General features: G+C 39.4%; 1 protein-coding gene across 1 annotated transcript in view; it reads right to left on the reverse strand.

Annotated features, from left to right (window-relative positions):
* Positions 1 to 14,800, reverse strand: part of LOC310854732 (organic cation/carnitine transporter 2-like) — a gene marked incomplete at its 5' end in the record, with an annotated part of 37,892 nt that overhangs the window by 18,581 nt on the left and 4,511 nt on the right. The window contains 8 exons of the mRNA XM_083759405.1: positions 30 to 42; positions 586 to 721; positions 2,395 to 2,577; positions 2,886 to 3,100; positions 4,931 to 5,022; positions 5,124 to 5,247; positions 5,668 to 5,839; positions 6,544 to 6,698. Of these exons, the coding sequence (XP_083615531.1) occupies positions 30 to 42; positions 586 to 721; positions 2,395 to 2,577; positions 2,886 to 3,100; positions 4,931 to 5,022; positions 5,124 to 5,247; positions 5,668 to 5,839; positions 6,544 to 6,698 (1,090 nt within the window). The remainder of the gene's footprint in view (positions 1 to 29; positions 43 to 585; positions 722 to 2,394; positions 2,578 to 2,885; positions 3,101 to 4,930; positions 5,023 to 5,123; positions 5,248 to 5,667; positions 5,840 to 6,543; positions 6,699 to 14,800) is intronic.

A 14,800-nucleotide genomic window follows, 5' to 3' on the forward strand; every position in this document is an offset into this window, starting at 1 on the left:
CTCTCAGGTGTTGTAAAAGGAAACGTTACAAACTCCCTCAGACTACAGGAGAAGAAGAAGGCCTTGACGAGACATTGTGAAAGCAAGAGCTCTTCTGCGATACAGTCTATTCAGCACATTCAATTTAGACTCAGCCTAGACTTCATAATCTTACTGTATGTGTTTTGGTAAACTGGAACGTGTCTTTTTTATTTAATTTTTTTTAAATGAATGATTGACACATTTCAACAAATACTAGTAAAATAATTGTATGTTTGAAAAATAAATATAAACACAATTTACAAAAATTAAAATGTAGAATTTTGTTGTAGATGGGGCACAGATGGGGTTTCATCCTCTGCAATGACGAAACATGCACACTTTATCCTGGCAAAGAAAAGGCATAGGATTAGTGTTAATAAATGCAAATAAACACTAAAGCCATATATTAAACTTTGTTTGCAAAATCTGCTGATGCACAAGCTTGTAGATTGGCTATTCTTGCTATTTTTGAACATTTAGTTGGGGAAAAATGTTGCCCAAACATATCTGTCCAATCTTTATCTCCAAGATCACGACTAGTAATTCTCGGAGGAGCATATATACCTCTCTCTCACATGCATCTGCTGGATAGTTTCAGGCAGAGGTTGACCGAAGGTCTCTGGGAGGAAGAGAGTGGCCAGGGCTGACAGAAGAGCCAGAGAACCCAGCAATATATATGGTAGATACTTGTAGTATGTACCTGCACATGGAGAAGAGCACATTTTAATGACCTTATACTATAGGTTAGACTGCGTGTATATGCAGCATGTGCATGGGAGTGCACACACCCTGGGCAAGACCTACGCTTAAAAGACTACCAGCGGAAGTGCAGGATTTTAGCGGAAGTATCGCCGAAGGAAATGACGTTGATGTTGTGATTGCTGATTGGTCGGGAAAATATCGTATCCGGGGGAAATACATCTGACGGATATTCCGGAGGATACAACCGCCGATAGCTTCTCTGCCTTAGGTTGTGACCAGGCTTTTCTTTTCGCAGATAAGTAAGCCTGGGACCGAGGCTAGAGTGCACAAGGGTTGAAGTCAGGAAAAACCTAATTAATTAGCCTAACTAATTATTGCATATAGTTTGATTTGGTGGTATGGTTCTACTTTTTGGGATGTTCCCTGCACCAGGACTACACGGGTTACCACACATATACATCCCCCCCCCCCCCCATCGAGATACGAGATAGAGCTGAATCTTCGCAGGTGGAGGCTGGGGTCGGAGATCTTTCCCCCCATAGTAGCAGCAGCAACAACAGTAGATTTGATTGATGGGGAAAGCTTCGCTGCCATCAAGTATCAAGTCAAACTACTCAAGAACCTATGTAGCCCCTCTCGGAACCCTCCATAAAGCTTTTCTGAAATGTGGATGTCGCTTTGTGTAGGGTCCCTGTCCAGATTAATATTTTCGTATGGGAATTTTGGAATGCGGACATAAATATGCTCCGTAACATCGTATCTGCGGCGTTTGACGGCCTTTTTTAGTTTGAGTTATTCTGAATTCGTGAACTATAAGTACCTATACATCCCGCTGCGAATATCTCCTGTGGCGCGGAAGCCGTTTGACCGATTTGGTCGCTTTGATTCTTCTTGTTTATTTACCGTTTATTGTACCGCCTCCCGGTGTGCGGTTGGCTTGTGTCGGCTACGTCCCTGCCTCTGATCTGCTCTGTCATAGCTATAGCGCCACTAGCTAGCCAGATAGGCGGTACAATGAGGTGTCAATAAACAAGGAAGGAAGAGAAGAATCAAAGCGACCAAATCGGTCAAACAAAGATTAAAAATACTTAACGGCTTCCGCGCCACAGGAGAAATTCGCAGCGGTATGTATAGGTACTTAAAGTTCACAGATTCAGAAGCCCTCACACGAAAAAAAGTCGTCAAAGAGCGCAGACAGGCGTTATCCACGTTGTTTATGTTTTTTTTATGTCCGCATACCAGGTGGCAGGGTACTGCTGGAACAGGACCCCATGGTCTGTGTCGTCAAAAATGTCAGAAACTTCAGTACCATTGGGTTCTGCTTGGAGGGCTAGAACCTATGTAGATCTAAACAATCCCAACCGTAGACCTGTGTCATTTGACGGTTGTCTGTGTAGCCCCCAGCCAAGACCCAGCCCACAACAGCCGTGCTAATCGGGCTCAGCCCTATTGGCATGATAGGTTGTGCGTGGGTCTGGTGAGTGGGAGAATGGGGTTCAATCCCCACTACCTGTGTATCACCACATCTGCACATCTTGTAAAGCAATTTGGATAAAGGTGCGATAGAAATAGAGACCACACTTATCTGTGCCAGTAAGTTGTAAAACCAAGTAATTACTCTTTGACAGAGTAGAAGTTGACATTGCAGATATAATATAGGCAGAAACATACTCAGTTCCATGGCATAAGGAGCAAGGATACTGCCCACTCTGGAAACCATGGCACACGTGCCAACAGCAGTGTTTCTGATGACTGTTGGGTACAGCTCTCCGGTGTAGGCAAACATCAGGGCTGTACTGGTGGAAATGCACAATTTACCCAGCATCTCCAGTGTTATGGACAGAACAGGTAGGCCTAAGCAAACAAGAATAGAAGAGAATAAAGTAGAATAGATGCATGTACTGTATATATATTTACTGTAGATATGTTGTATGGGTGTATGTATTTATATGTGTATATATTTGTGTACGTATGTGCATGTAAGCGCTTCACCGTACTGAATGTTCAGTACAGAATATCCAAGATTTGCAATGAATAGCAGAACACACAAACATGCACACTTTTCACTGCCATTGATTGGTATTATTTGGCATTTTCAGGCAACGTCAGTTTCCTATGATAAATTCCCTATGTTCTAAGACAAAAAAAAAAGAAACATCCACCTTGTGGCACCAGCTGAATGCAGTAAAGCATTACTCCTCCGAGGACCATGTTGACTGCCACAGACAGCCGCCTGGGAAGACACATGAGCGCCAGCCAGCCGGAGACGTATGCCGGCACCTCCACGGCCGCCGAGATGAAACAGTTGACAAAGCGGTCACCGTGAAGACTGGATGTGTTCAGGGACAGGCCAAAGTAGCCACTGCTCAGAGCGAACCTGGGAAGGACACACACGGCAACAGTCTCTGTCACAGCGGTAAGTATACTGATCAATAATTTATCGACAGATGGATGGATGATGGGTAGATATATGCCATGGATGGGCAGATTGATAATATGCATGCATGGATGAATATGGATGCACAATGTCTCCCTAATAATTGCTAGAATACAGATCAAAACTGTACAGGTTACACTGTTTTGAAGCACACATACCACAATGTATACATGTGTGCACATTGTGCACATATTCACACAGGCAAAAGCCACCATTAAATATTATGTTAGTTCTGGATAGGCCTACAGCTGACCACCCAAAGCTTCTCCAGTCAAAGAGAGGGTTGTGAGAACAAAGTATATATTTCACATGTTTACTGGTTTATTTGGTCACAGGAGTGTGCATTGAGTGAGGGCTCAGGTCTGGTCAGTGGACTGAATGAGGGCTTATATAAGGACACACCCGGACTGTCATTGGCCAATGAGTTAAGTGATGATGGCAAACACCTGTTGGTCATTGTATGCTAGCACAGTCTCTAGTCTACTCTATGATGCAGAGAGTGAGAAGTGAGAAGTGAGAACTGTCCACCAGAGGCTGCCATTTAGACAGCATGGAGAAAATTAATTACTTTTGGTACCTTGAATGCAAAGGAAGCACATAGACCATTCTACAGTATATGCAGGGGCGTGCTGGGTCCCTAATTCAGCCCGGGAAGTGGAGTTGTGGAGGCCCTCTAGGTGCGGCGCGCGGTCGCGCGCCGGCGAAACAAAATACCGACGAATCAAGGGGCGTGAGAGCGCATTTTTGGTCACTTTAGGTCCTACAGTGAAATAAAAATCATTTTGATCATATTGATCATTTGCTGTTACAAGCAACAATACAATAATCATTGTGCATTCAACCATGCATTATAAGGAGTTGGACTACAAAGTATTTGTCCTCATTATAACCTCCTCCAAGTCAACCACCTCCTCACCACCAATATTAAATAATAATAATAATGATTAAATGTATTTATTATATTATATTATTATTTATCATATAGTGACTTGATATTGATAATTTGCTGATGAACAATTTACAAGCAACAATACAAGAATCATTGTGCATTGAGCATGCATTATAAGGAGTTGGACTACAAAGTATTTGTCCTCATTCATAAAGTGTTGGACTGTGTCGCCAAATGCATCGCGCATCGCCTGCTATTTAGTCATTTTGAACTGCCCACCTGTTGTTGTGTTGTCGGTCGACTCGGCTGCTGAGGTGCTGGGACCTGCACCCTTAAATAGGTCTGTTATTTTTGCATATTTAGATGCATCTGCCTGAAGCTGTTTTCTTTTTTTTAGTCTAATCTTCTCTGCACCACCGATTTCTTTCTCACCACCACCACTCTTTCTTTTTGACATTTTCCCCCGTTGCTAGTTCTTCTCTCTCTCAATCAAATCATCACAAAAAACTGCTGATGATGCCTGCCTGGCTGGGAGGGATCATTAGGGATGCAAAGAGAAATGACACCACCAAGAGCCAATCAGATTCCACCCCCCACCCCCCACCCCCCAGGAAGGCCAGCCCAGCGCGCTGTCTCTCTGCAAGTGCATGTTAAAGTTGCGCGACACGGCCGACACCACAGTACTACGAAGCATAATTGTGTCTCTTCAAAATAAAATAAAAAATATATGATTTTTTTTTTTTTTTTTTTTTTAACGGCTGGCCCAGACCGGCCTGGACTGGACCGGCCGTTCGGGAGTTGTCCCGAAATTCCCAATGGCCAGCACGTCTCTGAGTATATGTGATAATGGTGACTCTGCCATACAACCTGTGGATACTCACCACACTAGGAAGAGTATGAGTGTTGTGTTTCTGGTTTCGGTCAACTTTAGCAGGTCTAGAACGCTGTGGTGCTCCTCTGGGTTTGGTATACTCTGCAGGACACAAAACATTGACCTCCTCAATCTCCATAAAATATGCCAGTGAAGAATATTACAAATAAATGAAATTGAAAAGGTTAAACAGTATGACTTACAAAACCCTCAAGGATGACCCGTGGAGCCTCTACGTTGTTCTTCCTAGCAGCTTCTCTCAGTATGGCCTCAGCCTCCTCTATTCTTCCCTGAGAGATCAGCCACCGAGGAGACTCTGGGATGAACCTGCCTCGCAGGTAGGGGAGAGAAGGTCGTTATGGAACACAGTAGAGAGAGGTTCACACTGAGCAGTCAGAAGGGTTTTAAAAACATGAAACCGTATGTGGGTTTTTTTTTAAATTAATAGCTGAGGTTAATTTACGTCCCTGGTTTGGCCTTTCTATCTTTCTATAGCCTACAAATATCTACTAGTTAAAAAATAATCCAATTACAATAAGCATGCAAGAATCTCTAATCTAAACAAATACAAAAGTAATAAAATTCCCAAATTATAGTCATGAAAGCAATGCCGTTAACCCTTTCAAAATCTGTAATACAGTGAGCTGTTACAGAGAATAGTGATAATATTAAGTTCCCAATATTATGAGTAAAAAGACTAAATCTGGCTCAGTTATGGTTCTTCAATCTACAATGACGGTAATTCACCACCAGAGGGGGATGTAGAACAGGCCAGGCAGAGATAAAGCCAACAGAAGATACTTCCAGTCCCTTATGAAATAAGCAAAGAGAGGCAGCATCATGTAGCCGACAGCAAAGAACAGACACACTCCCAGAGACACATACAGGACGCGCACATTTCCTGTCAAGATCTCAGTACCTGGAGGGAAGCAGAGGGAGAGTAATGCACCAAAATAAAACATGTTTATCGGCTAGCTATAGACCAATGGTTATCAACCTTTTCAGGCTGAGACCCCCCAAAATAGTTGAGGCATTACAGTTGAGGCATTACATTTTCTTCCACGGTCAGATAAATATTGTCAAAATAGCTGATTGTGAGCTTGTACTTTTTGCTTCTTTCTTATATAGTTTGACAATTTGACCAAGACCAGTTTTTATAGTATAGTTTGTTGATTACTTTTGATGCAACATGGTCTTTTTTCTTTTCTTTCTTTCATTTTTTTTAGGTTTTAAAAATGTCTTAAGAGTCCTTAAATCAATTGTCACTTTACTGACCTCTGGGGACCCCCCAAAATCATGTGGGAGTCCCGACACTCTCAGGTTGGGAACCACTGGGCTAGACCTCCTCTGTTCCACAGATTTCTATAAACCTAGACACTGTATTTTGCAATAATATTGATATGTACAGCTACAGTATGTATAATGTATCATTTCATTACATTCCTGATGCTGGAGTCGCAGGACGAAAATAGCAGATTCACAAACCACCGTGCCATGTTGTGAGCATGGGGATCAGTTATTGTCAGTGTGTGACTCCGTTGTACGACAGAGTATAAATCAGGCTTAAATAGTACCATCCACTCTCAATATGTGAGTATGAGTCTAGTTGTTACCTATACATACCTAAGACAAAAGCAGCCACATAGTTGGAGATCTGGCCCAAACCAACGATGAAGAAGAGGATAGAGAATGCCGTCCATGAAGGAGAGAAGATTTGGACGAAGGTAAAAAGTGTCTGGACTGCCATGGTTGCAAACAGAACTGGCTTTCTTCCAAACCTTTAAAAAAAGAAGGAAAAACAAGAGAGACAAAATTAGGCAATATGTATCTTGTTTGTCTTTCCCATTGCAATTTACAATTTACTTGTTAGACATTTTGCTGATGCACTTATCAAGGCCAACTTAAAGAATGCAAGAACAGAGTAGTAGTGTTATAGGACACTATTGGTCCCTAGGGACCATATTCCCTCCCACCCTTTTTATTTAGGGGGGATCCTAACCACCCATTTTTTAATTAATCTAAGGCACTTTAGGGGGCGTGGCACGTCCGCAATTGATGACGTCATCATATTGATTTTGCTGATTGGAGTTTCCGTTATCTATTGACCTCATCAGATTGTATGAGTGTACTTTCATCTTTGGCAGTTGGGGGATCAATATGATTCTAGTTCTGCTTTCGAATTGGTTTCACATCCCCATCTGTTCAAACTGAACTGCGCATGCAGTGATTTGTGTAGGCGAACTGTCCTATTGATTGTGTGTGTGTGTGTGTGTGTGTGGGGTCCTGTTGCCTGGGTGTGTGGGCCTGAGGTCAGCAGTTCGTATGTGTTATTTTGTCCTTTCTACCAGTGATCCTTATCTACACGACGCAGACATATGGTGATATTGATTTTGGTGTGTGTGTGTGTGTGTGTGTATATAGTGTCAGTGATGTAATTAGGTTTCCAATGTAATGAGTCCCAGGATGCAGGGATGGTCTTGTAGATGAGTCCCAGGGACACTTGTTGAGTCCCACTTCAGCGACGTTTTGTCAGTCACATTTTGTCATTTTTACAAATTGCAGCATTAAACTATCATTTCATTTTTTTTGTTTGTTATAATGTGGTTATATTCATGTAGAAATGTATGAAAGAAGTGAATACAATTCCAAATCTGAAAACTTTAATATTTGCAAAGATGTTTGCAACAACAGTGCAAAGTATGCAAGCAGAACAACACGCCAGTGCAACGTATACAGAACAGTAAATAATATAAGGGCATCAAAATAATGTAAAATATATAAATAATAATAATAATGTGGTGCAATCAGTGAGCTTAAGTATGGTGCATTTAATGCACTGCAGCACAGCTCATTTAAAGTGACTCATTGTCTGTTTGTGAATCGGGTCTGCTTGTCACGCTAAAACATGTTCCCCTAAATATTTCTGTCGGAGGCAGCGCGGTTTAGTTGAGAGAGGTGCGACATCTCCGTTCACTGCTTATTCGTGGGGCTGCAATGGGCTGCAAGCGTCACTGATCACTCAATTGTCATCACGCTCTCTCTAAACGGCTCTAGTCTACTCTAGAGGCTGCGCTCGGAGCGCTCCGCTCCCCGGTCAGAGCTCGCCTGAGCAACATGGCGGCGCGCTGTGTTGACAATGTAGTTACAACAAATTAGTGGTTCTACAACGATTTCTACATGGATTTTATTTTTTTATAACATAGGATGAGGTCGGATGTGGGCATACAAAATGATCGTTTCCGTAGATTATTGTTTTACCGCATTTTTTCACCCCCGCATTTTTTTTTTTCAGTGGGTGTACAGTAGTGCGTCCCATGGACGCACAGGTTGATGGTCTATTGTGTCCCAAAACTATAAAGTGCGTTTTTGGACGCAAAACGCACCCTAGTTACATCACTGAGTGTGGGGAGTGTATTATTGTACGGCGGATGCTGTGAAACCCCAAAACTATTTGGTTTGAATTGAATGTGGTTATTAAATGTTGTGTGTGTAACATGGCGGTGTAAATATGTGGTATGTTTCTCAGTAAATAAAAAAATATCAATGATATTTTCATCGGTTTTTTACTTACTTCATATTTATTACACAGTATTACGGGTGTGTGTGTGTGTGTGTGTGTGTGTGTGTGTGTGTGTGTGTGTGTGTGTGTGTGTGTGTATGTGTATGTGTTTGTGTAGGGCATATGATGTACACTGTTTGTGTTTGTGTGTGTGTGTGTGTGTGTGTGTGTGTGTGCGTGTGCGTGTGCGTGCGTGCGTGCGTGCGTGCGTGCGTGCGTGTGTGTGTGTGTGTGTGTGTGTGAGGGCTGATGTTCAGGTATGCTCAGACATGTTTGACCAACTTGAGCTGTGATGCTGGCGATAATATTGATTGGTATACGATTTAGATCGGTGTATACAGTATGTAATACATACTTACATAGATTAGTTAGATAGTTTTTGTTACCATCTCGCAATATTTGACTTTTGATTTGGATATAATTTCATTAACTGGAGGCATGGTTGGTGGAATCCTAAAGGGTGCATATCTATATGCCACTATAGGGGACTGTCCCTGTTTGCCACATGTTTAAAGTAATCATGTATAGCATATTGACGTAACCTGTATATTTATGCGTATAATTTCCTGTTAACCAACATTAGCACGTATTCATACTAGTTTTAATTATATACGTACGATATACTTAGATTTTTTGCATGGTTCAGGTTGTCTTAATGGTTTGTTTTAATGTACGACCTGTATTATTTTTGGTATCTGGCGGTGAGTTTTGCATGGTTCAGGTTGTCTTAAGGTTTTATTTTAATGTATGACTTGGATTATTGTGGTAGGTGGTGGTGTATTTTGTGACATTTGCATGGCTCAGGTTGTCTTAAGGTTTTATTTTAATGTATGACTTGGATTATTTTGGTACGTGGTGGTGTATTTTGTGACATTTGCATGGTTCAGGGTGTCTTAAGGTTTTGTTTTAATGTAGGACATGGGTTATTTTGGTACGTGATGGTGTATTATGTGAGTTTTGCATGGTTCATGGTGTCTTAAGGTTTTGTTTTAATGTATGACTTGGATTATTTTTGGTATGTGATGTGGTGTTTTGTGACATTTGCATGGTTTATGGTGTCTTAAGGTTTTGTTTTAATGTATGACTTGGATTATTTTGGTACGTGGTGGCGTATTTTGTGAGTTTTGCATGGTTCAGGGTGTCTTAAGGTTTTGTTTTAATGTATGACTTGGGTTATTGTTGGTATGTGATGTGGTGTTTTGTGAGTTTTGCATGGTTCATGGTGTCTTAATGTTTTGTTTTAATGTATGACTTGGGTTATTTTGGTACGTGGTGGTGTATTTTGTGACATTTGCATGGTTCATGGTGTTTTTATGTTTTGTTTTAATGTATGACTTGGGTTATTTTTGGTATGTGGTGTGGTGTTTTGTGAGTTTTGCATGGTTCAGGGTGTCTTAAGGTTTTGTTTTAATGTATGACATGGGTTATTTTTGGTATGTGATGTGGTGTTTTGTGACATTTGCATGGTTCATGGTGTCTTAATGTTTTGTTTTAATGTATGACTTGGGTTATTTTTGGTATGTGATGTGGTGTTTTGTGACATTTGCATGGTTCATGATGTCTTAATGTTTTGTTTTAATGTATGACTTGGGTTATTTTTGGTATGTGGTGGCGTATTTTGTGAGTTTTGCATGGTTCAGGGCGTCTTAAGGTTTTGTTTTAATGTATGACATGGGTTATTTTGGTACGTGGTGGTGTATTTTGTGACATTTGCATGGTTCATGGTGTCTTTATGTTTTGTTTTAATGTATGACTTGGGTTATTTTTGGTATGTGGTGTGGTGTTTTGTGAGTTTTGCAGGGTTCAGGGTGTCTTAAGGTTTTGCTTTAATGTATGACATGGGTTATTTTTGGTATGTGGTGTGGTGTTTTGTGAGTTTTGCATGGTTCAGGGTGTCTTAAGGTTTTGTTTTAATGTATGACTTGGGTTATTTTTGGTATGTGGTGTGGTGTTTTGTGACATATGCATGGTTCAGGGTGTCTTAATGTTTTGTTTTAATGTATGACATGGGTTATTTTTGGTACGTGATGTGGTGTTTTGTGACATTTGCATGGTTCAGGGTGTCTTAAGGTTTTGTTTTAATGTATGACTTGGGTTATTTTTGGTAAGTGGTGGTGTATTTTGTGACATTTGCATGGTTCAGGTTGTCTTAAGGTTTTATTTTAATGTATGACTTGGATTATTATGGTATGTGGTGGTGTATTTTGTGACATTTGCATGGTTCAGGGTGTCTTAATGTTTTGTTTTAATGTATGACATGGGTTATTTTTGGTACGTGGTGGTGTATTTTGTGACATTTGCATGGTTCATGGTGTTTTTATGTTTTGTTTTAATGTATGACTTGGGTTATTTTTGGTATGTGGTGTGGTGTTTTGTGAGTTTTGCATGGTTCAGGGTGTCTTAAGGTTTTGTTTTAATGTATGACATGGGTTATTTTTGGTATGTGATGTGGTGTTTTGTGACATTTGCATGGTTCATGGTGTCTTAATGTTTTGTTTTAATGTATGACTTGGGTTATTTTTGGTATGTGATGTGGTGTTTTGTGACATTTGCATGGTTCATGAAGTCTTAATGTTTTGTTTTAATGTATGACTTGGGTTATTTTTGGTATGTGGTGGCGTATTTTGTGAGTTTTGCATGGTTCAGGGCGTCTTAAGGTTTTGTTTTAATGTATGACATGGGTTATTTTGGTACGTGGTGGTGTATTTTGTGACATTTGCATGGTTCATGGTGTCTTTATGTTTTGTTTTAATGTATGACTTGGGTTATTTTTGGTATGTGGTGTGGTGTTTTGTGAGTTTTGCAGGGTTCAGGGTGTCTTAAGGTTTTGCTTTAATGTATGACATGGGTTATTTTTGGTATGTGGTGTGGTGTTTTGTGAGTTTTGCATGGTTCAGGGTGTCTTAAGGTTTTGTTTTAATGTATGACTTGGGTTATTTTTGGTATGTGGTGTGGTGTTTTGTGACATATGCATGGTTCAGGGTGTCTTAATGTTTTGTTTTAATGTATGACATGGGTTATTTTTGGTACGTGATGTGGTGTTTTGTGACATTTGCATGGTTCAGGGTGTCTTAAGGTTTTGTTTTAATGTATGACTTGGGTTATTTTTGGTAAGTGGTGGTCTATTTTGTGACATTTGCATGGTTCAGGTTGTCTTAAGGTTTTATTTTAATGTATGACTTGGATTATTATGGTATGTGGTGGTGTATTTTGTGACATTTGCATGGTTCAGGGTGTCTTAATGTTTTGTTTTAATGTATGACATGGGTTATTTTTGGTACGTGATGTGGTGTTTTGTGACATTTGCATGGTTCATGGTGTCTTAAGGTTTTGTTTTAATGTATGACTTGGATTATTTTGGTACGTGGTGGTGTATTTTGTGAGTTTTGCATGGTTCAGGTTGTCTTAAGGTTTTATTTTAATGTATGACTTGGATTATTATGGTATGTGGTGGTGTATTTTGTGACATTTGCATGGTTCATGGTGTCTTAAGGTTTTGTTTTAATGTATGACTTGGATTATTTTTGGTATGTGATGTGGTGTTTTGTGACATTTGCATGGTTCATGGTGTCTTAAGGTTTTGTTTTAATGTATGACTTGGATTATTTTGGTACGTGGTGGCGTATTTTGTGAGTTTTGCATGGTTCAGGGTGTCTTAAGGTTTTGTTTTAATGTATGACATGGGTTATTGTTGGTATGTGATGTGGTATTTTGTGACATTTGCATGGTTCATGGTGTCTTAATGTTTTGTTTTAATGTATGACTTGGGTTATTTTTGGTATGTGATGTGGTGTTTTGTGACATTTGCATGGTTCATGATGTCTTAAGGTTTTGTTTTAATGTATGACTTGGGTTATTTTTGGTATGTGGTGGCGTATTTTGTGAGTTTTGCATGGTTCAGGGCGTCTTAAGGTTTTGTTTTAATGTATGACATGGGTTATTTTTGGTATGTGATGTGGTGTTTTGTGACATTTGCATGGTTCATGGTGTCTTAATGTTTTGGAAGTACCACGTGGAGTAGTCGCAACTGTCAATCTGAAAGTGCAATCAAACAGAAGAAATCTGATTAAATCTGAGATTATTATTATTATTATTAATATATATTTTTTTCTTTTTACAATAGGCCAATTTGAAAACAATGCCATTCAAGGTATAAGAAACAAATGGCATTGTTTTCAAATTGGCCTATTGTAAAAAGAAAAAAATATATATTAATAATAATAATAATAATCTCAGATTTAATCAGATTTCTTCTGTTTGATTGCACTTTCAGATTGACAGTTGCGACTACTCCACGTGGTACTTCCTCTTTCGATTTGGTTTCACTTCCCCAATTTGATGGAGACGTCTGTAATCAACAGCTGGTCAAACAGATGGTCAACCTGCTCGAACACACCACAATACACCAAAATAATACAATACATACCTTAAACAAAACATTAAGACCCCGTGAACCATGCAAAACTCAGAAAGCACATCATCACATACCAAAATAATACCTGTCATACATTAAAACAAAACCTTAAGACACCCTGAACCATGCAAAACTCACAAAACACCACATCACATACCAAAAATAACCCAAGTCATACATTAAAACAAAACATTAAGACACCATGAACCATGCAAATGTCACAAAACACCACATCACATACCAAAAATAACCCATGTCATACATTAAAACAAAACCTTAAGACGCCCTGAACCATGCAAAACTCACAAAATACGCCACCACATACCAAAAATAACCCAAGTCATACATTAAAACAAAACCTTAAGACATCATGAACCATGCAAATGTCACAAAACACCACATCACATACCAAAAATAACCCAAGTCATACATTAAAACAAAACATTAAGACACCATGAACCATGCAAATGTCGCAAAATACCACATCACATACCAACAATAACCCATGTCATACATTAAAACAAAACCTTAAGACACCCTGAACCATGCAAAACTCACAAAATACGCCACCACGTACCAAAATAATCCAAGTCATACATTAAAACAAAACCTTAAGACACCATGAACCATGCAAATGTCACAAAACACCACATCACATACCAAAAATAATCCAAGTCATACATTAAAACAAAACCTTAAGACACCATGAACCATGCAAATGTCACAAAATACACCACCACATACCATAATAATCCAAGTCATACATTAAAATAAAACCTTAAGACAACCTGAACCATGCAAAACTCACAAAATACACCACCACGTACCAAAATAATCCAAGTCATACATTAAAACAAAACCTTAAGACACCATGAACCATGCAAATGTCACAAAACACCACATCACGTACCAAAAATAACCCATGTCATACATTAAAACAAAACATTAAGACACCCTGAACCATGCAAATGTCACAAAATACACCACCACATACCATAATAATCCAAGTCATACATTAAAATAAAACCTTAAGACAACCTGAACCATGCAAATGTCACAAAATACACCACCACTTACCAAAAATAACCCAAGTCATACATTAAAACAAAACCTTAAGACACCCTGAACCATGCAAATGTCACAAAACACCACATCACGTACCAAAAATAACCCATGTCATACATTAAAACAAAACATTAAGACACCCTGAACCATGCATATGTCACAAAACACCACACCACATACCAAAAATAACCCAAGTCATACATTAAAACAAAACCTTAAGACACCCTGAACCATGCAAAACTCACAAAACACCACACCACATACCAAAAATAACCCATGTCATACATTAAAGCAAAACCTTAAGACACCCTGAACCCTGCAAAACTCACAAAACACCACACCACATACCAAAAATAACCCAAGTCATACATTAAAACAAAACATAAAGACACCATGAACCATGCAAATGTCACAAAATACACCACCACGTACCAAAATAACCCATGTCATACATTAAAACAAAACCTTAAGACGCCCTGAACCATGCAAAACTCACAAAATACGCCACCACATACCAAAAATAACCCAAGTCATACATTAAAACAAAACATTAAGACATCATGAACCATGCAAATGTCACAAAACACCACATCACATACCAAAAATAACCCAAGTCATACATTAAAACAAAACATTAAGACACCATGAACCATGCAAATGTCACAAAACACCACATCACATACCAAAAATAACCCATGTCATACATTAAAACAAAACCTTAAGACACCCTGAACCATGCAAAACTCACAAAACACCACACCACATACCAAAAATAACCCAAGTCATACATTAAAACAAAACATAAAAACACCATGAACCATGCAAATGTCACAAAATACACC

This window comes from Protomyctophum parallelum (assembly GCF_964188405.1).
Source record: "Protomyctophum parallelum genome assembly, chromosome: 1".
NCBI classification, from domain to species: domain Eukaryota; kingdom Metazoa; phylum Chordata; class Actinopteri; order Myctophiformes; family Myctophidae; genus Protomyctophum; species Protomyctophum parallelum.